Below are 22,960 nucleotides of genomic sequence, written 5' to 3' on the forward strand. Positions count from 1 at the left end.
CGCAGTCACCATCATCGGCATATATAAAATGGTTGACCAATAGGGAGCCATCGCTTGACCGCACCCAGGCATCGATTAGCCTCCCATTGTATCTGTACCAGATGGAAATTCCTCCGGTACAGCATTTGAAGGCTTCACGAACTACGTGGTCAAAATAGATGTTAAATAATGTGGGAGTCGGAGGACATCCCTGTCGCACCCCAAGGTGAACAAGGAATGGCTCCGACTCCCGGCCAAGTATTTTTACCTGGGCTTGCTCACCATCATGAAGGTCCTTAATGATTGTGAGCAGAGAGTCAGGGACTCCGAAAGCACGAATAACAACCCAGAGCCCAGGCCTACTGATGGTATCATAGGCCTTGACCAGGTCAATAAAGCAAAGATGTAGGTTCTGTTGGAATTCCTTACACCTCTGCTGTAGCAGACGGAGGTAAAATTTGGCATCTGTGTAGGTCCGCCCTTTCCTGAAATCACATTGGGGCTCCGCAAGCCTCTCTTCAGCATGCCTGGCAAGGCGATGTTGAATGATCCTTGCCAGGACCTTTCCCGGCACACTGAGGAGGGAGGATCCCCCATAGTTGTTACAGTCTGTGTGGTCCCCCTTCTTAAAGAGAGGGACCACCAGGGCATCCTTCCAATCCTGCGGAACCAGTCTCCAGACTGTGGTCCAGACTGTTATTATGATGTCATGTAGGGAAGTCTACGCACAAATGCTGCCCTTTCTCAGATTTTCGATTGGGAGATCATCTCTGCCCTGTGCTTTTCCTGGTCTCAGACTCTGGATCACCTTCTGTACTTCCTCAAAAGATGGCACCTCAACCAGCCAATATTTTAGGCACTGTAGCCTCAGCAGGGTTATCCGCACTTTTCCCCATGATGTTTTCCAGCCTGAGGGATTTCCCCTCCCCCAAGACCTCACAGAAATGCTCAGAAAATCTGCAATCCTGTTCCTGGTGGTTGGGGATCGGATCACCTTTTTCCCCTAATGATGGTGATAGATGTGGTGCTGCTCTGTAGCAGGGTGGGTGTGACATTGCTGCCCCCTGTTGTATGTGTAGTGACATAGAAACAGTCACATTGCAGCATAGTCCTGACTGCTGGCAGGGAAGGGGATCTGTAGTTCACAGCAGCCCTGACTGACAGCAGGCCACGTAAAGAACCGGAGATTGATCGAGGGGAAAGGTTATGGAAGGGTCACATCGATAACCCGCTGGAAGGTTCCAGAAGGGGGCGTGGCTGGGGGCGGAGCCAGGCCACGATGACAGTATAAGAGGGGCCCCGGGAGGGAACCCTCGGGGCTGTCGTAAGGAGTGGGATCCCGTCATGCTGCTGGAGTCTTCACCGTCATCTCCGTCTTCACCATCTCGGCGTCGCCAAGCTGTCCTAACTGGGAACCGTAGTTACTAAGTGTTACTGTCAGGGCGTGTTAATAAACCAGAGTGCCTCCTACTCTTAGTGTCTCTGAGTCAGTCACTACATATGGACCAGAGCTCAATTGCAGGGATCTTAGAAGTAGTTATATAATATCTGCTTCTGTGGGCTATTCTCTAACTGGGTGATGCACTTCTCTGCAAGAGATGCAAATTGAGTCTGTCTTGTGACACGACGACACCGGTAGCGCTCTTGATCACTGGGAGGAAGAGACAGATGTGCGCTGGTGTCGCAGAGCATGTGCCATGGTTGCGAGATCATACAACCTCGCCTGGTATGCAGGAGGTCGTGGGTTTGATTCTGACCCTGACGCCTGTTGTGTATTTGGAGTTTGCATGTTCTCCCCGTGGTCGTGTGGATTTTTTTCCTGGTCCTCCGGTTTTTCCCTCCACATTTAGAAACATGCGTTTAGAGCAGCGGTTCTTAACTTTTACTGCAGCCTTGCACCCTTTTGGTTCTCAATCGATAAAAAAAAATAATGTTAATAAATACATAGGTTTGATAAAACAAAGTAGTTGGGCTTATGTGACCGTGCTTAATTTGTGTTTCGATGGTTACCTTCTAAAGAAATCTGGCATGTCTCGCACCCCCAGAAAGGGTATCTCGCACCCCCAGGGGGTACGTGCACCCCAGGATAAGAACCACTGGTTTAGAGTATTTGGCTGCTATACATTTCCACGTGATAAGCCACTTCATTGAGCTATCATTTGTAGCCAGGTCACTTCTGAAAAAGAGCTACGTAGCTCAGTTAAATAGTTAATAGGGCGGTGGCGTTGTCTTGTGCATATCTTCCTGGCTGTATAATAATTCTGGGGGAGATACATGCCTGGTGAGGTGACTCCACGTGGTGGTTCTGTGGTGTGTACAATATTCCAGGGCTGGTTGGCAAAATGTTTTTTACATGTGGTCTGCTTCTCCATATTCGCCTCTTGTTGCTGGAGTATTTACTTGGAAGTCTGTAATTTATAGCGGTGCGGTCGTCTTGATGTTACCTGCACACTTCCATCCAGGGAAGACTTGAAGCCTAAGAATACCAACTGCTTCATAACCACCATCATCAACTCTCCCTCTACACTAGCAGAGGTTGACTGAAAATGTCCCGAACACGATTGCGCGAGCCTTTGGGTGCAAGCGTTCCACACAGATGCAGTGTTACATCAATGTAGCGTGGTGCGGCTTTGGTAGTGCGATTGTAATAACTCTGCATTGCTCTAATGGTGAAAACGTGTTCCGAGTTTGGGTGTTGCTCCACGTGCAGATTAGTTGCTGCTCCTAGTGTGCAGTTACACTTCTGTACCCCCCCCATCTCTCGGTGTAAGTTGACAGATGTGGGCATACCTCTATACGTTTGGGTTGCGTTCTTGAAAACCTGAATGTAAAGTGAAAAATTGTAAATGGAAACGTATTTTCCCATAAAATGCCATTTTATAAACTAAACTAAAATGTAATTATTTTATAAGGTAAGGCTTATTTTCAGAAGCAACTTGGCCACAAATGATAGCTCAACGGTAAGTGGCTTATCACGTGGATATTTCTAGCAGCCGAATACACTAAACACATGTTGATTCTAAATGTGGTGTGAAAAACTGGAGTACCTGGAGAAAAATCTACAAGACCACGGGGAGAACATGCAAACTTCAGTTATACAAGTGTCACGGTCAGGATCGAACCCACGACCTGTATACCTCCTGAGAATATATCGCCACTGGGGCACGGTCTGTGAGGTGGGTGTGTGAGATGATGCTGTGGCGAGGAGTGGCGACTGGGAAATGTGAGGGAGGGGCTGTAGGAGGGTTTGCCTCCCCTGCGGGTCATCGGACATAATAACGAAATTAACAAGACGTACACCGACAAAGAAGTTTACATTTACAATTAATGTATCAACGAATCATTTTAAATGGCATTGACCTATATCGGGCTTGTTCCTGCACTTTGTTTTGTCACTCCTTTGCCAGTCTCGATGACCGGCCATCTTCCCTGCCAAGGACATGTCCGGCCTAAGCCCGCTCTTCTTGGCAGTCACTATGACGTTGACATTTTGTTTCTCGCCGATGCGTTCCTCTGTCCGACTCTCTGTATAATTTACACCATTGGAACCTCCTTTGCCAGTAGCAAAATATGATAATTGTTTTTTTACCCTTTTATCTGGCAACAAAACTGATACCTTTTTTACAAGGAGTCATGTTTGTATTGACCACAATACCTGCGGTCGGAATGCAAACAAAAAACATAACTGATAATGTATGCACTGTCCTTGAAATTGATTGGTCCACACCCGAGACAGCATTTCTTAGAGCCTAGTCTCACATGGTATTGGACCAGATGACGCCAAAAGGCACACAACTCAAGGACAATGCACCATCAGAGTATGAGATCTTGGGGTAAACATTTACACCATTGGAACCTCCTTTGCCAGTAGCAAAATATGTTTCCAGATGAAAGGGTAAAAAACAATTACCATATTTTGCTACTGGCAAAGGAGGTTCCAATGGTGTAAATGCTTACCCCGAGCTCTCATACTCTGATGGTGCATTGTCCTTGAGTTGTGCGCCTTTTAGCGTCATCTGGTCCAACACCATGTGAGACTAGGCTTTAGGAAAAGCTGTCTCGGGTGTGGACCAATCAATTTCAAGGACAGTGCATACATTACCAGAGTTGTGTTTTTTGTTTGCATTCTGACCGCAGGTATTGTGGTCAATGCAAACATGACTCCTTGTAAAAAGGTGTCAGTTTTGTTAACATATAAAAGAGTAAAAAAACAATTATCATATCTCGGTATAATTCCAAGCGTGCCCCCTCTCCAGAAATGAGAGAGCGAAGAACAGTGGGAGAGAAGAATGAGAAACAGGACTGTAACTCGCGCACTCTTTGTGTTGCCTTCACTTAGGCCCGAGTGTTTCTGAAGCTTCCACGACCCTATCCAGCTCAGCAGCTAAGGGCGCTCATCTCCTCACGCTGCTGGAGACGTCCATGCAGAGTGAAGGCTCAGCTCGGAGTGAACGTGGGGCCAATACTGACAATGGCAGTGTGAGTGGAGCTCAGCAAAATGCCTCAATCACTGAAGACGACTTCTTCGATTCAAGTGATGTTGTGAGTCATAATACTACTGATGCTTCACAGTCCTTGTCATTTTGCAGCTGTGAAGGACCTCCCTGTGATATGTCTGTTGTGGGGGTTATTTGACTGCTTTTTCCCCTCGCTGTTCAGTGTGGGTTGAGGTGGAGGCGCAGGACCTTTTCAGATATTGCTTGCCACTGATGTTAGCCGTGGCCAGGAATCTCACTCATGTCTCCGGGTTCAGAGTGCAGTCCACCCAGTATGCTGCTTCTCCCACCCATGCACTTTTTCTTAACATGAATACCAAGTCATTGACAGCCCTTGGTCAATTCCTTGCTGAATGAAAACCACCTTGTGCAGGATGGTGGAGGGGAGATCCATGACCAATTTTGGATGTTGCTTATCACAAATGTTTTCCGTGGCTGGGAATCGAACTTGAGTTACTGGTTCATAGTGCAGCGCACGATCTGGTATTTAGATGCTATATGACAATGTATTTGTGTTTCACGAATTGGTTATCAGTGCTGGTAGCCGCTTCGGTTAAAAACAAATACGTATTCATTAGGGCTTGCTTGCTTTGGACTGAATAGAAATGTTGTCTCTAATCTTATGTGTGCGGAGAGTGATGGTGCAGTGGTTAGCACAGTGTGGTTAGCGTTTTTTGAGAGCTTGGATGACTCCATCTCTGCTGAGTCGAATGCATATTCATTGTCGACAAAGGCCAGGCGCCATGGTAATCAGAATTCATTGGTCAATTCCAGACAGATTTATAGTATGCGTGTGATTGATGGTAGCAGTCTTTCCTAAACTCTGTCTGCTCCTGTGGTTGGCTCCTATCTAATTTGTTAGTTATTATGTTCCCAGTGATTTTCATGAGTAATTTATATCCGTGCAATGAGAGCTTCATGGGTGTGCAGTTATTCAAGTTTGTTTTATCTCCATTTTGAATTGAAGGATTGATCTAAGCATTGCTCCAAGGTAGCGTGTTTGACTCGTTTTATAGTGATGGAGTCAGTCACTTATGAGCCACAGTGTTATTATCATCTCTTCATCTGGATTTGTCAATGGAAGTGACTCTGTCTCCGCAGGCATCTGATCTTTACATCACCTGGCAATGCTTGATAACATCTCTCCGAAGAAACAAAAAATTCATGATCATCAACAAGAGGTACCATTTCTATCGCAATATCAGCAATAAGATGCAAGCTTTATCTCGTATCCTCCATGCTTAATTCACTCTACTCCCCTCAGCGCACTCTCCCACATCTCATCTCTCTCCTCTGCTTCACTTTCTCTCGCCTACAGCAACCAATGCTTCCTGTGAGAACCTTCATTCAAATGTTGCTCAATCGGGGTTGCCCCCTTCGCTGCTGCTGCCCCTATAGTCTGGAGCTATCTTCAACAGCCCATCCCCAATGCTAAGAGCCATCACCTGGTCCAAGTCCAGGCTCTAAGTACTGTACTTCCCTTGCACCTGTGACTGTCTCTGCTGGTGAATTGTATTAATTTACTCTTCTCCCATGAGCTCTGAGCAATGATTACAGTGCTGTAAACATTCTCAATCCCCGTTTATTTTACCTCCCTGGATGCGCGCGTTCCCTGATGTCTGTGCAGCGTCTTGTGGGGAGCGGTAGTACAACTGTTAGCGCACTTCGCTAGGAACCCGGCGACCTGAGTTCGATTCCTGCTCACGGCGACCAACACCAGTGACTATTGTCTGAACCGGTCTTGGGCCTCCCCTAGGTCGACTCAGCCTCAAATTAGTACCTCGTGTGTAAACATCATGACTGGGGAGACAAAGGCGGCTGGGCATGGTGTTGACCTCCCACCTCATGCACCGTGTTGGCCTAACTAGGTGCTTGCACCTCTCATTACGGTTGGCTATGTACGTTGTGAAAGAAATTCAACATACATACATACATACTTGCTCCAACAGTCTGAAGGGTATACGGGGGTGTTCTTTGTCATGTGCAGCGTCTTGGATTGCGGTCACGTGTGTTCCCCTTCACAGATCCAGAGTGACTTGTATTTGCTTTGTATGAATGGGATTCACGAATCTGTTTGTTCCAGTCAAAGTGTCTTCTTCCACTGAAGTCACCGCTACTGTGATTCTGTTTTTGAGGTCATCCAGATTAGTCGCTAATGGTGGCACAAAAACACGATTTTTTGTGCCACCGTGCTCTTTGACATTGGCAGATCAATGCCAAAACTCCGTTGAAACGCACGCTGCACCGCAATTACGGATTTGGTCTTGCTGAACTGCAGAACGCAAAACGCCTTGTAATGCGGGGTCGCCATCTTGCGAATGACTGAGGCTAGGGGCTGTTTGTGCGGTAAGAGAGGCATCTAGCGGTATTCATTTGAAACTCTATGCCCCGCCCTCTCTATGCCCCGCCCTTTCAAGTGTTAAGAGTTTCATTCATGGGCGGTTCGTGGTTGCAGAGATATAGCGATTTAAAATCGGGTCCATATTTTTGAAACACCATGTAAGTTCAAACAACCACCATGACTGACACGGCGTGAGGAGGCTTTCAGCTAGAATGGTGTTCGCAAAAGGCTCGTGTTAGTTTTAATAATGTTATTAATCATCCATTTTGTTAATAACCAATCAAAGTTTTCCTGAAAAGCCTTTACCAGGCGTCCACACATGTGGGGAAGGTGTCGACTTGGGCCTTGTGGTGCAGGCTCTGCGGATCACTCGTAACAATGTGCATCTCCTCGATCATCCACCGCTGCATGAAGGTCGCGCCGTTAGCCATGCTTCATCACGCCGGTCACTGTGAAGTTGGGGTAGCCCAGGATTGATTCAGATATCGCCCGCCACATTTGCGGCAGCCACGGCTGGGAATCGAACATGGGTTGCCAGGTTCGTAGCGCAGTGTGTGAACCGCCACTCCACCCACGTTACCTGTAAACATGGGCGTTTATCAACTTTGTTATCAGATAAACAACGTCACGTGAGTAATTGTGCCCTTCTTACAATTAAGGACTTCCATATACAATAACTAAATACGGTCTACCCTGGATTATCTGGGGTATAAGGGGAGTTGACGCCCGGGTAAAACAAAACACAGATAACGCAAAATGCTTGGGAATGAAGTTTTAAAACACGTTCATTGTGAATTAGGTGAAGACACAAAATGTGGCGTCTGTTTAAATTGCTTTTTAAAGTAATTGGTTTACATACCGATGTATTTTGTGGTCAACTGATATACTGACCTTCGACGAGTGAGGAGCAACTAATATTCAGCTCACGAGTAAAATTGCTTCACTTATGTTTTTCATAAGCTCAGATGCTGTGCAACGCGAATCTTCTGCGTAGGAACAATATCGAGTCGTCAGCAGTGGTTTACCTGGTTCTATCAGCGGGTGTTGGTAATGCCAGCTCTGGTTGCATAAAATCTGATAGAATTCACAGGACTGCTTCTGCCAGGCTGCGCGAGCAGCTGAAAGCCACCGCTCATGCAGAGGGACCCAGGGACGGCGAGGAAAGCACCACCCAGCTCGACGACAGGAGACGCGCCGAGATTTCTGAGTTGAGGCTGCTGGAGGTGCAATACCAGCTGTGCCTGCGGGAATACAACAGAGCGCTGTGCCCCGCTTCAGATGCGCTCAGAGAACAGAGGGTCAGTCATGCGCATCCCTTGCACCCACTCTCTTTTGTGGGTTTGTTAAAGGAGTGGCCCAGGACTTGTTCAGAAATCGCTTGTCACTGATGTTAGCCGTGACTGGGAATCAAACTTTGGTTCTCCAGTTCATAGCTCAGTACATGAACCACGGTGCCATGCCTCAATCTGAATGATGTTAAGAGAATAATCTATTGTGTCAAACCACACTGTGCCACACTTTTCAAGTGAGGTAAAAGTTACATATGTGTGTGTATCTCTTTTGATACCCTATGAAACTATGTGAATAATAGTTTTTAAAACAGTGAGACTCCCATCAGGGTAGAGCAGTGGCAGGCAACACGCTATGAACACAGCAAACAGAGTTCGATTAGTTTCCGTGGGCAAAATGCGTGGCGAGCGATATATTCTAGCCACTCCTGAGCACTCCCTTCACAATCCTGCGCTGACCGGGGTAGCGAAGTTTAGTGCAACAGACCTTGTAGCCGAAAGCGGCAGGGGGGGCATCATCCAGCAGTGGGTCGATAAAAGGCCGTTCATCACAAACACAAGTGGCTGAGTCGGTATAAGGCTGACGCGTTGGCGTTGTCTGCGCGCGTCTGCTATAGAACTCAGCAGATCGGGAATTTGTGCGCATCGCAGCAATGGCACTGGATCAGCTGAACTGCAATTATCAGAAGATTCAGCGCTTCCTTGAGAACGGGGGCCACCTCGATGCAACAGAGCCCCTCTCCTTCGCTCTGCACTCTCCACGCTACTTGATCAAGCCGTACTGTCCCTGGAAGGTGCTGTATTCCCGTTTGCTTTGTGATAGCGTGCAGGTTCCCATATCTGGGCAGCGTGCTCACGATCAACTCCAGTTTGACAGAAGAGGTCTCGCTCCGAATCAGTCGAGCGGCATCTTTTAGTTGGCCACTTAACGCTATGTGGAAGTCATCTGGCCTGTTGCTTCCTACGAAGCTCCGGGTCTTCTTGACCACGTCAGCATTGTCCATCACCGTCGCATGAGAGCCTCCCCACGCCGTCACCACCCTTCGTGGTCTCGTAATGCCGTGCTCCTTCCTGCACTCGAGCTGGTCACATCGCTCCATCTCCGTGGTGGTCCCCTTGAGGGCGTTCTGACAGCTGTGCCCGTTGTCAGGCTCATCTAGCAGAGTATCCTGTACAAGTAACTGCCATTAACAGTCGATGTGATGTCTCCCATTTGTGTTTGTTGTGTTCTCAAGACCATTTGTCACTCATTCTCTCAGTGTATGTGCAAGTATGCATATCTCCTTGCTTCTCTGCGCACGTTTAAGCTTGTGTTCCTTCTCTTTGTCAGTGTTTGTGTGTCCGTACGTCATATTCGGCAGCGCAAACTGATGGAAACTTTATTTTGGCACATGATTGCGTTGATTTTCATTGTCAAATTCAGCTTTCCAAAAGCATTCCATCCTGTTCTCTTTCACCTCTTTTTGCCATGATTTTGAGCCTGATCAGCTTTCAGTGACCTACTGGCCTACCTGATCCATCCTGGGTTTACCCAAGCTGGATTGTTTATTATTTAAAATCTCAGTCATTAAATTTTTTTATTTGTAACATTCAGTGCCATGAACAGAGTAACCACATTTATATTTATGACACTGACATAGCCTCACAGTCTCAGATGTCTTGCTGTGAGGCAATGGAAATCTCATTCATTAAATCGGCGTCATGCAATGAGGTGAAGATTCCATGGGGGGACGTGACAGCAGCGTCCTCTGTGTGTCAAAGAATGGGTGACGCAGAGATTCTGTTGCAGGGACTGGTCCAAAATTCTTATAAGTGGCAATTCTGTTGCTCATACACTAGGGGGTGCACTCATCCTCACTGCTGTGAGGTGTTAATGTGACACCTAACACTACAATAAAGGCAGACCTTGCTTAGCACTCAAGATGCGTTCATGCAAAAGTGAGCACTAATCCAATCAGCACTAAACTGGGTCATAATACCATTGTTATATTTTACATATGAGCAATATATGAGGGCTTCATTGGGGTATCAGTAATCACGTTAATAATAATATAGATGGTAAGTCTTTTTTTAATCTGTGTTATTTCCTGTACTCGCCAGTGCATCCACCTGATCCTCGCCTGCCCCGACTTGCCTTATCAATTGCATTTTAACATCCAAAGTGATAATTTTCCTTGACACTTTGGTCACGTATCTAGCACTAACACTTGCAGGCCTCTTCTGGTAAAGTCACGTAGAATGGAAATAATAAAATAATATTTTATTATTTCCATTCTACGTGACTTTACCGAAAGAACCAAGAAGATGAATCCCTGCAGTCACGAAAGCTTTAAATCGAAACTTGCAGGCCTTTTTACAGACATGGGTCTAAAATATTTTTCGATTTAAAGCTTTCGTGACTGCAGGGATTCATCTTCTTGGTTCTTTCGGTAAAGTCACGTAGAATGGAAATAATAAAATAATAAAAATAAAACATAATAAAATAATTCTCACGACGTTTCGGCCACAACGCAAGCAGCCATCCTCAGGTGAAGAACAGGTCTGTCAAGGAGACAGAGTCTGAATGACAACCCCAGGCTTGGAGCGTCTTTTTTAAGCTGGGATGGAGGGGGGGAGAGCGCCTTGACAAAACAATTTGCATATCAAGAGGAATTTAGCATATTTATGGGAAATGCAGATATGCGATTAGTACTACTTGTGAAATGCGTAGGAGGTTTGGCGAGGGGTTTAAAGTCATTATGCCCGTGCATTATGCAGGATTAGTAGCATCAAAGGGAGGGGGTAGGGGTAGCATTAATAAAGAGAAGGAATGTTAATAGTGTGTATCTGCAGTAGCTAAACCACCACGTAAACAACTAAAGTATAAACTACATAGTATCATCAGTATACTAAATATACTCTTCAATAAGTTGAGCTACTAACAGTAAGTAATACATTACAATTCTACGTCGCAAAAAATATAATATGCTTTCAGCTAAACTTTATTCTCTTACATCACACGGGTATACCCCGTACTATATACTGCCATAGACAAACCCAACATTAAATTATATACTGTATTATTATAATACACCACTCTATACCTTATACATTGTAATATTACACTATGTATTATTCTACCTACCCTACTGTATATCACACTGCTGTATATTCACTATACAATTACGATACTATATATTACTTTTTACATTGTATAAAACATTACAATTGTATACTATTTATTATTATTATACAATCAGCTATACACTATACCATTGACCGTCGCGTGAAAGATACTAAGAGGAAGCAACGAAATATGTCAATGGGAGAGTTGTGGTAGGAAACTTGCAGCGGAGCACAAAATCCATTCCCTGCAGAGAATACAAGATATATAGTCAATGCCAGTGAGTGGACTGCGGTCTGAAAGTCACCGTAAACGTGAACACAATCAGTTAAGATCCGAAATGGTTTATTACGTCCTTCGGTTATTACGTCCTTCGGTTGAAATTGTCTCTGTGTTTGTATATGTGGATCGCCTCATGAACGAATCACTCATGGTAGCTAGATGGCTTGCAGAGAACCTCAATATCATGTGAGCCCACTGAATTGTAACAGTGATCTGCCACGGCTGAGGTGTTTGTCCTACCGTGTTTCAAGTCTGCTTTATGTTCACGGATGCGGTCCGAGACATGTCGTTTGGTTTCTCCAATGTAACTGCTACCACAGAGGCAACTGGAGGCATATTATACTTTTTGCGACGTAGAATTGTAATGTATTACTGTTAGTAGCTCAGCTTATTGAAGAGTATATTTAGTATACTGATGATACTATGTAGTTTATACTTTAGTTGTTTACGTGGTGGTTTAGTTACTGCAGATACATACTATTAACATTCCTTCTCTTTATTAATGCTACCCCTACCCCCTCCCTTTGATGCTGCTAATCCTGCATAATGCACGGGCATAATGACTTTAAACCCCTCGCCAAACTTCCTACGCATTTCACAAGTAGTACTAATCGCATATCTGCATTTCCCATAAATATGCTAAATTCCTCTTGATATGCAAATTATTTTGTCAAGGCGCTCTCTCCCCCTCCATTCCCGCTTAAAAAAGACGCTCTAAGCCTGGGGTTGTCATTCAGACTCTGTCTCCTTGACAGACCTGTTCTTCACCTGAGGGACGGCTGCTTGCGTTGTGGCCGAAACGTCGTGAGAATTATTTTATTATGTTTTATTTGTATTATTTTATTATTTCCAATCTACGTGACTTTACCAAAAGAACCAAGAAGAAGAGGGTCTAAAATACTCAACAACATACAAATAACATACCAGAACAAGACAGAGAGAGACCAAGGCGGAGTAAACGCACGTTGGCAGGCGGGTGTGTTGTAATAACTGGCAAGCGCTGCTCGGCTCAGAGCGCCTCACTCTCATTGGCTCAGCGAATATAAACAAAGATGGCATTGGGTGCTTTTCCTTGGCCAGCGCTGCGTGTTTTCCCTCGTCAGCAACTTTTAAGATTTAACATTTTTTAAGTAGCATTTTTTTCCAGGACAAAGAGTGGTGTAACAGAATCGGCCTTCTACCGGGTAGCGCTAAGCGAGGTCTGCCTGTATTTTGAATTATCAGAGCAGGAATTTAGTGAAATTAAGAGCAAAACCAAACTACTTTTATTTGTCTAATAAATATGATTGGTGGCCAGGCAAAGACCATCAACTCAAGAACCCAGTTTAATCGCTGGCGGTTGAAGCCGATGTTTGCACCTAGGGTCTTAAGTGGTGTTGGCACAGACACTATGTCCTCTGAGCCACCATAATTAAGCTTTTTCAGTCTTACATTTACAGTGGTTTGCAGTTGAATATTTTCCCGAAATAAAATTTTCATGGTGATCCTCTTGTAATAAGTGACGTAGAAGTGCATTTCGTTTCAATTCAATGTTTTTTTGGTTTTGTTTCTGTAGGTGCTCTTCGGGACAGAACACTACTCTGACTCTTTCTCAGAAACACAACCTAAAGGAGAGGTTTTAGAGATACTGGACAGTAATTACACAGACAAAGCAGCGCCAGGGGTGCTGCAGCTGGGAATCCAGCAGCCTGGTGCAATGCCTCAGTGCGGCGCCATCTCACGTGCTTCCATTGTACTCGAGCAGCCGATTCAATTGGTGTTTGAAACCAAGACCCAGGAACCAGTGTTTGGCCAAAACTGTTCCGCTGTCCATAGCTCTCCGGGAGACGGCGAGCTCGCGTCGCCGTCGAGCTACCGCCATCTCGGATTTCCCGCCACCGCGCCTACCTCGACCCAATCAAGCTATTTCACGCTGGCGCGACCCAAGTCCTACATGGCGTCCCCATGGGAAACGATCACCCAGAGCGAAACTCAACCTGAAGATGCCCGTGCTGTCGCTGTCACCGCCGCTGCCGCTATTGCTGCCGTGGATTCAAAGCCCAATTCGGCAGAATGGGCCACTGCAGCTACTTGCAGTGGTGGTCAGCCGGACAAATCAGGAGACCCAGGGAACAACAGTGGTGGGATTCTGAAGCAGAGGCTCGGTGTGCAGCAGGAACATGGAGAAGTGGACATCGCAGACACCAACACGGTGCCAATAACCTCACTCTCATTACTGCGCGGGGCGGGGGTGGTTTGTGTGACTAAACTCATTGGGCGGTGCGGAGTGGGGGGTAGGGGGAGCCAGGATCGATTAAAATATAATTCGCTGCTGATTATTGCCGTGGACAGGAATTTACTTTGGATCGTTGGGATCATAGCTCAGTGAGCTAACCGCTCTGCCACCGCTCCGCGTAGAGAGGCGCAGGGAAGAGAGAGGAGCCACAGGGAGGGTTTTGCTGGGAGACATCACGTAAGAAATCTCCGCCACACTCTGACACAAGCCCACTGCTCTGTTAGATTCTACTTCTGTCTCATCGCATGACACCGACAGCAAGGGTAAATTATATGAGAGAAAACACAACTTTATACGATGTACTTATAATGAACCATCTTTACGAGGGTCACTCGACCCCCTCCGCTATGGACGGATGAACAAAGCTAACGTGCAGCTCACTTATAGAGCAGCAGCGTTGGGCATTGCCTGAGCAGGCGCCTGTGAACCCCCAGCCACTTGCTGTGTTTAGGGTGAGAGCGGAGGGCCTGTTCCGGCCCCAGGAGCGGCCGTCCTTCCTCCGGACCCCACCGCCAGCCCTGCAGCCACTGGCGCCGGCGTGAGCGACGGCGTGAGGCGGCTGCTGATGTTGCTACACCAGCAGCATCCCCACCACACCAGGTCGGTGGCCACTGCCGTGTGGGCGCAGTCTTCCATTTCGCGGTGGAATTTGTAAAGCGACGGAGTTTACAACTGTGTGTGTGTCGGCGGGAGAGATGTTTCTCACTTGAGCAGCAGTAGCAGCAGCGCTGACGGTTGCATTTGCAATGTGGAAAGCATTTTGCTCTCCAGTGGAACATCGTGACCCTTGTTTGTTGCTCAGTGCAGAGATCATTGAGGCTCTGAAGAAAGCCCAGGTTGCATACGGAAGTCACTTCAGCAGCCAGTCCATCCGCTCCATCGTGAAGTTCGTGTCCTTCGCCTTGTCCAGCCAGAGGCCGTAGCGGCAGCAAACGGTCCGCTCGCTGGAGGAAGCTTCCTCTCGTGCGCCGCCTATGGCTGCCTCTCTCCACAGAATGAATGCACCCACATATAGCGTGCAGGGTCTTTAGATGCGGTCACAAAGTATTCGCTGTGATTGTGTTGTTTCCTAAATTCAGCAATGTTGCCGACATCAGTATCTGTGCTTAGTCTACAATGATTAACCATTTCAGATAACCAGTGATAATTGTTGTGAAATGAATGTAGTTAATGGAAATTAGAGTATAGTATACATATTTTAAAAAATCTAATTTTAGAGATGGAAGGGGGGCTGTGATGGGCACTTGAGCTGAATCTGGGTTTCATCTGCTTGTAGTTCTCAAGTTTAGTGTACTTCTTGGTTCTTTCGGTAAAGTCACGTAGAAGGGAAATAATAAAATAATAAAATTTTAAAACATAAAATAATTCTCACGACGTTTCGGCCACAACGCAAGCAAGCCGTCCTCAGGTGAAGAATAGGTCTGTCGGAAAAACAGCGTCTGAATGAACACCGCCAGGCTTGGCAGCGTATACTTAAGCTGGGTTGGAGGGGGGAAGGCGCGCCTTGACAAAGGAATTTGCATATCAAGAGGAATTTAACATATTTATGGGAAATGCAGAAATGGGATTAGTCACTACTTGTGGAATGCGTTGGAGGTGAGGGGGGGGGTTCAAAGTCATATTATGCCTGTGCATTATGCAGGATTAGCAGCATCAAAGGGAGGGAGGGGAGTAGGGTTAGCATTAATAAAGGGAAGGAATGTTAATAGTATGGAGCTGCAGCAACTAAACCACCACGTAAAAAACTAAAATATAAACTACATCAGTATCATCAATATACTAAATATACTCTCCAATAAGCTGAGCTACTAAAAGTAAGTCATACATTACAATTCTATGTCGCAAAAAGTATAATATGCCTCCAGCTAAACTTTTTTTCTTTTACATCACACGGGTCTACCCCGTACTATATACTGACATAGACAAACCCAACATTAAATTATATACTGTATTACTGTACACCACCCTATACCTTAGACTATACATTGTAATATTACACTGTATTATTCTCCCCACCCTACTGTATACCACACTGCTATATATTCACTATACAATTCCGATACTATATATTACCTTATACATTATGTTAAACATTACACTTTTATACTATTTATTATACAATCTGCTATACACTATACCATTGACCGTCGCGTGAAAGGTACTAAGAGGAAGCAACGAAATATGTCAATGGGAGCAAAGAATCCATTCCCTGCGGAGAATAAAAGATATATAGTCAATGCCAGTGAGTGGACTGCGGTCTGAAAGTCACCGTAAACGTGAACACAATCAGTTAAGATCCGAAATGGTTTATTACGTCCTTCCAATGATTTCTGAGCCAGAAACCATCTTCTCGGTTGAAATTGTCTCCTGGATTCTGGCTCAGCAATCATTGGAAGGACGTAATAAACCATTTAGGATCTTAACTGATTGTGTTCACGTTTACGGTGAATTTCAGACCACAGTCCACTCGCTGGCATTGACTATATATCTTTTATTCTCCGCAGGGAATGGATTCTTTTCTCCGCTGCAAGTCTCCTACCAAAACTCTCCCATTGACATTTTTCGTTGCTTCCTCTTAGTAGCTTTCACCCGACAGTCAATGGTATAGTGTATAGCACATTGTATAATAATAAATAGTATAAAAGTGTAATGTTTAATATAATGTATAAGGTAATATATAGTACCGTAATTGTATAGTGAATATACAGCAGTGTGGTATACAGTAGGGTGGGTAGAATAATACAGTGTAATATTACAATGTATAGTCTAAGGTATAGGGTGGTGTATAGTAATACAGTATATAATTTAATGTTGGGTTTGTCTATGGCAGTATATAGTACGGGGTAGGCCCGTGTGATGTAAGAGAACAAAGTTTAGTTGGAGGCATATTATACTTATTGCGACATAGAATTGTAATGTATGACTTACTGTTAGTAGCTCAGCTTATTGGAGAGTATATTTAGTATATTGATGATACTGATGTAGTTTATATTTTAGTTTTTTACGTGGTGGTTTAGTTGCTGCAGCTCCATACTATTAACATTCCTTCCCTTTATTAATGCTAACCCTACTCCATCCCTTTGATGCTGCTAATCCTGCATAATGCACGGGCATAATAACTTTGAAACCCCCCACCTCCTACGCATTCCACAAGTAGTGACTAATCCCATATCTGCATTTCCCATAAATATGCTAAATTCCTCTTGATATGCAAATTCCTTTGTCAAGGCGCTCTTCCCCCTTCCAACCCAGCTTAAATATACGCTGCCAAGCCTGGTGGTGTTTCATTCAGACGCTGTCTTTCCGACAGACCTGTTCTTCACCTGAGGGACGGCTGCTTGCGTTGTGGCCGAAACGTGAGAATTATTTTATTATGTTATATTTTTATTATTTTATTATTTCCCTTCTACGTGACTTTGCCGAAAGAACCAAGAAGATGAATCCCTGCAGTCACGAAAGCATTAAATCGAAGTTTAGTGATTTAAACGTCTCAGCCTGGTCACAAAATTGTTTTTGTCACAGGGGACAGGAACTCGGTGGGACAGTACAGATGGGGACAGGCACATTAGGACGAGGAGGGGTTTGCAACGTAGAAGGGGTGCGGATGCACTGGGATAACGTGTAGAGGACGGGAGCACCTGAGCACTCTATGGGGGCGGAGAGATTGGCAGAACCAGCGTAAAACGTAGAATAGGGGAAGGGGGACCAAGGGGAGGGGATGGCATGGGTAGAGACGGCAGCCGCAAGGAAAGGTTTTAGTTTCATGCTGCCGATCAGCACGTGGACAATGTTGAGGATGGGTATGGTAGCGGGTGGCACACAGCACACTGATCAATGCAATGCGCATTATTTCTCTGCTGATACAGTTTATGTTCAACTTTGTTAATAAACCCGCCCAACGTTTAAAGAGAAGACTTTTGTGTTGTCCGAGGTCACCTCGCCAACCTCTTTACACTGGTGGCAGTGGTGTCTTAACAACCCCATGCACTACCACGCGGGCAACATGGACGGACGACCATTGCACCGCCGAAGAAAATTGAAACCAGCGATATGATGGGGACGGACAAGCGGCAGAGGGAAGAACCATCCACCAGGCCACCGAGGCCCCCACTATCGCTGTGTATATCTCCGGTGCGTCCTATGTCGGTGACCCCACAATAGCTTTAAGAACTTCTGACCTGCCTGGCCTGGTTCATTCCATCATTGGACACGCTCACCACTCACACTGACAATGCTCACCATACACGCTCACCATACACGCTCACCTCGCTCGGAACAAGCCTCACCTCGGGCCTGCACTGCAGGCTATAAGAATCAATTCCGCCAGCATGTGGAAATTCATCATTCTTCCCAAGATCCATAAAGAAGGCACCCCGCTACGACCCACCGTGTGGACGATCAACTCTCCTACCTACAAACTAGCCCGTTTTCTATCAGATACTCTGCTTCCCTTCACAGGCAAGACCTCTTCGGCAGTACTCGACTCAACCCAATTGGTCTCTATGGTCAAGGACATTGTACTATCTCCTGATGATATCCTCGTCAGTTTTGATGTAGTATCTCTGTTTACCAAAGTCCCAGTGCCTGACACCCTAACAATAATTGAGGACTTGGTCCAACATGGATTGAATTTGGATATACCTGCGCTGGTTAGGCATTGCCTCGCCAACACTTATTTTACCTGGAATGGCACCTTCTACAAACAGGATGAGGGTACCCCTATGGGCTCCCCCTTGTCACCAGTGATAGCCAATATGTTCATGGAAAAGTTTGAATCGGACACCATCCAGACATCCACCCTGCGTCCTTCCCTGTGGAAGAGGCATGTGGATGACACTTTCGTCATTTGGCCACATGGCCTCCCAGCATTGAACCACTTCTTGGACCACATCAATTCCAGACACCCATCCATCAGATTCACCATGGAAGTGGAGAAAGATGGCAAACTAACATTCTTAGATATTCTGTTTGAGAGGAGACCTGACGAATCCTTGGGACATTCTGTCTACAGGAAAGCCACCCACACAGATTCCTACTTGAAACCTGATTCCCACCACCACCCATCTCAAAATAATTAAAACGCTATACCACAGCTCATGGCATTTCTGACCAACACCACCTGGCCAGTGAATTAAGACGTACATCGGGCCCTCAGGATGAACGGATACTCTGACCGCACCATCCACCAAGCTGTTTCTCCCACCATACAGAAACAGCCACATGAAACTCCGATCAAAACTATCACGTTGCCATACATAGCAGGCGTGACCAAAAAGATCTCCAACATTCTAAACAAACATAAGATCCAAGTCCGATTCAGTACAGTACATAAAATCCGTGATCTTATTCCATCTGTGAAAGATGTCATCCCTTACTTGCAATACCCTGGAGTCTATAAACTTAGTTGCAGCTGTGGTGATTGTTATATTGGGGAAACGAAACGTCATGTCTGATCGTGTTCGCGAGCACAATTCAGATCTAAAACATGGCAAAATTGAGTCTTCCGCCATTGCCGATCATTGCTACAATGCTGTCGGCTCTCATGATATTGTTTTTTTCCGAGACCAAGGTGCTCTGCAAACCCTCTGCTACCATCAAAGGTTTGTACACAAAGCCATCCAGATATACAAACAGACATAATTTCAACCGTGATGATGGGTACAAACTGACTAATCATGGAAAGATGTTGTTAACCATGCAAAAAAGATTTAACTACACATTTTTGGACCATCTTATTTGACAGATACTATTCTACTTTACCGAGTGTTAACATCCCCAGCGTTTAACAGTACTCTCCTTTTTTGTAATTGTATTCTCAACCAACACTGGGTAAAACAACATGTGCATTGTCGTTCTGTGCACCTTTAGCATGTGCACATGTTCTCTTTTAGCCCCGCCCCCCCATACGTTCCATTCATTGGCTACCACATTCAGATAAGCCCCTCCCCCCCCTCCTCCCCCCTTAACTTGTATTTAAGAACTTGTACCTTGGAATGTTTTGCCTCACTTGATACAGTAAATCTAGCTGTGACGGTCCCACCTGATGACGGAGACTTGTGTTGCCTCCGAAACGTGATTTATTATTTTATTTCTATTATTACTTTTATGAATTTTAATTACATTTTTTTCCTACGTGACTTTACCGAAAAAACCTAAGAGTATGAATCCTTGCAGTCACGAAAGCTTCAAATCTAGAATTCATAATTCGATTAAAACTGCGATCTGAGAGCTCGTATTCATCAGTCTGCTCCACTCTGATGGGCACGTGGTATGTGCCGGACCACTGCCCTGTCAATCATTGCCATCATCGCTCAGCAGCTCGTGGTGACCACCTGATCATTCCACACACTCAGCGAGATTTGAACCTCGCAGCTTTGCGTTCAGCAGTCAATTGGCCTGGAACTCATCTCCTCACCCACCTACTCAGCAGTCCCATCGGCCTGGAACTTATTGCCGCTTCACAATGTTTAAAACTCTACAGATATTTAACAATTTCAGGAGAATATGCAAAGCAGAACTGTTGAATAGAGCTTACAATGTATGAATATTGCGCACTCGTGATAACCTAGGTTATAAGAGTTGCGTGTTTATAAGTGTGCTTACTAAATGTACTTAGAGCTGTCCTCGCCACGGGGAATTACTTTACGTCCACGGGGGAACATTGCCTCGCCCGAGCAGTGCTCAAGGATACAAGAGCATTCAGTGGCTCCGGGCCCAGACTTCAGGTACCCGAATGTATGTACAGTATGGTGAGCTTTTGCACAATACGTAGCCAGCCGTGCTGATAGGTGCTGCTCATGCTGCGAGAAGAAGCGCTTGAGAGGCCCTCCAGCAGGAGTTCTGTAGACATCTCCCGTGTGGCCTCTTAACAGTAAACGTTAAAATATTGGTGATTTTTCTCGGAGAAACCCAACATATCCATTTCATTTTATGGTCAAAATCTGAAAAATTATACTCTTGAATTTAATACGGAATTTATACCAAGCATTGAAAAAATTGGTAACATTTTTTGTCTCTTTTTAATATGAAAACTGATTTAATACCAAGCTGTGATAGTAAATGTACGATATCCCCTAACCTCACCATAACCCCTCACAACTAAACCCTAACCAAAATAACTAATTCCTACTCCTTTAACCCTAGCCTAATCCTAAACCCCTACCCTAACCATACAATTAAATGTGAATTGACTGCATGGCTTGTGTCTCCAAGATAAGGATGTCACTATGGTCAAAGGCGTTGATGCCACCACCACTGCCGCTGCATCTCGCCAACCCTCGCCATCACCCTCTTGCTCGACCCAACAACAGCTGCTGCTGAATAGGGGACGAGCAGCCACTTCCAACATCAGCCTTGACGGTCTCCCACCATCAGCACTCCGCCCTTCCCCTTGGTCGTGGTATTCTCACAGAGTGTGACGTTGTACAGTTTGGGTTTACCAACAAAGCATCTCTGATCGAGATGAGAAGTTTTCGTGACTGCAGGGATCCATACTCTTTGATTCTTTCGGTAAAGTCACGTAGGTATAAAATAAATTAAATCACGACGTTTCGGGCGCAACACAAGCGTCAGGTGGGGCAACCACAAACCACATACTGTACAACAACAAAATCCAGGACCTTAATGATGGCAGCTACACCAAAATCAACAAAGATCCTACTAACAGCCTGACTACAAAAAACAATATCATTACCAGTTAGACTTCTCTAATCGAACCAGTCAAACGGCTCTCCCGAAAACCTGCTGCTAGACCACCCAGATTCTATGGTCTTCCTAAGATCCATAAAGAATGCACACCACTTCGACCCATCGTTTCCACTATCAACTCACCTACCTACAAGCTGGCCTGTTTTCTGTCTGATACCTTGCTTCCATTCACTGGCAAGACTACCTCAGAAGTCCATAACTTAGCTCACTTGGTCTCTCGAATCGAGGGCATTTCACTATCCCCAGATTTTCTCGTCAGCTTTGATGTGGTTTCTCTGTTCACCAAGGTTCCTGTGCCTGACACCTTAGCAATAATTGAAGATTTAGTCCAATATGGACTGAACCCTGATGTTCCTACTCTGGTTAGGCACTGCCTTACCAACACTTACTTCACCTGGAATGGTACTTTCTACAAAATAAAGGTACACCCATGGGTCCCCCCTTATCTCCAGTGATAGCGAATGTTTTCATGGAGAAATCTGAAACAGATACCATCCAGACATCCACCCTACGTCCTTCCTTGTGGAAGAGATATGTGGATGACACTAGTCATTTGGCCACATGGCCTGCCAGCCATTGAACCGATTTCTCAACCACATTAATTCCATACACCCATCCATCAAATTCACCATGGAAGTGGAGAAGGATGGTAAGCTACCATTCCTGGATGTTTTGTTTAAGAGACCTGATGGCTCTTTGGGACGCTGTCTACAGAAAAGCCACCCACACAGATTCCTATCTGAAACCTGATTCCCACCACCATCTGGCAGAGAAGAATTCCCTCCATAGGGACCACTGAATTTCTGACCAACACCACCTAGCCAGTGAACTGGAACACATAGACCAGGCCTTTAAGATGAATGGATATTCGGACCGTATTATCCGCAAAGCGGTTTCTCCAACCATGGACAAACAACCCCCTGAGATGCCGATCAAAACGTTACCATACATAGCAGGCGTTACCAAAAAAATTAAACACAAGATCCAGGTCCGATTCAGTACAGTACACAATCCGTGATCTAATCCCATCTGTGAAGGATGTCATTCCTGACATGCAATATCCTGGAGTCTACAAACTAAGTTGCACCTGTGGTGATTGTTACATTGGGGAAACGAAACGACATGTCTCGGACAGTGTTCGCGAGCACAAGGCAGATCTGAAACACGGCAGGACGAATACCTCCGCCGTGGCTGACCATTGCTATAACGCTGTGGGCTCTCATGATATTGTTTTTTCCGAGACCAAGGTACTCTGCAAACATTCGGGCTACTATCAAAGGGTTGTTTATGAAGCCATCCAGATATATAAACAGAGACATACCTTCAACTGAGAAGATGGCTAGAAATTGGGCAATCATTTGAAGGATGTTATTAACCAGGTAAAACCTTAAATGCTTTATGGTGTTGCCTTCATATCTGCATCTCCTGTTGCTTCAGCTCCCCACTCCCAGCCCCGCTCTCTTCCCCTCCCCACCCCCCGACATTTTG

General features: G+C 45.5%; 1 protein-coding gene across 1 annotated transcript in view; it reads left to right on the forward strand.

Annotated features, from left to right (window-relative positions):
• LOC144723928 (uncharacterized) overlaps positions 1 to 15,165 on the forward strand; it is a 30,002-nt gene extending 14,837 nt beyond the window's left edge. The window contains exons 4-10 of the mRNA XM_078602702.1: positions 4,319 to 4,521; positions 5,577 to 5,656; positions 7,922 to 8,114; positions 8,723 to 8,899; positions 13,046 to 13,681; positions 14,217 to 14,365; positions 14,568 to 15,165. Coding sequence (XP_078458828.1) covers positions 4,319 to 4,521; positions 5,577 to 5,656; positions 7,922 to 8,114; positions 8,723 to 8,899; positions 13,046 to 13,681; positions 14,217 to 14,365; positions 14,568 to 14,688 — 1,559 coding nt within the window. The 3' untranslated portion in view covers positions 14,689 to 15,165. The remainder of the gene's footprint in view (positions 1 to 4,318; positions 4,522 to 5,576; positions 5,657 to 7,921; positions 8,115 to 8,722; positions 8,900 to 13,045; positions 13,682 to 14,216; positions 14,366 to 14,567) is intronic.
• The last annotated feature ends 7,795 nt before the right edge of the window (positions 15,166 to 22,960 follow it).

This window comes from Lampetra planeri, chromosome 19 (genome assembly GCF_965212315.1).
Source record: "Lampetra planeri chromosome 19, kcLamPlan1.2.h2, whole genome shotgun sequence".
Classification (NCBI taxonomy): domain Eukaryota; kingdom Metazoa; phylum Chordata; class Hyperoartia; order Petromyzontiformes; family Petromyzontidae; genus Lampetra; species Lampetra planeri.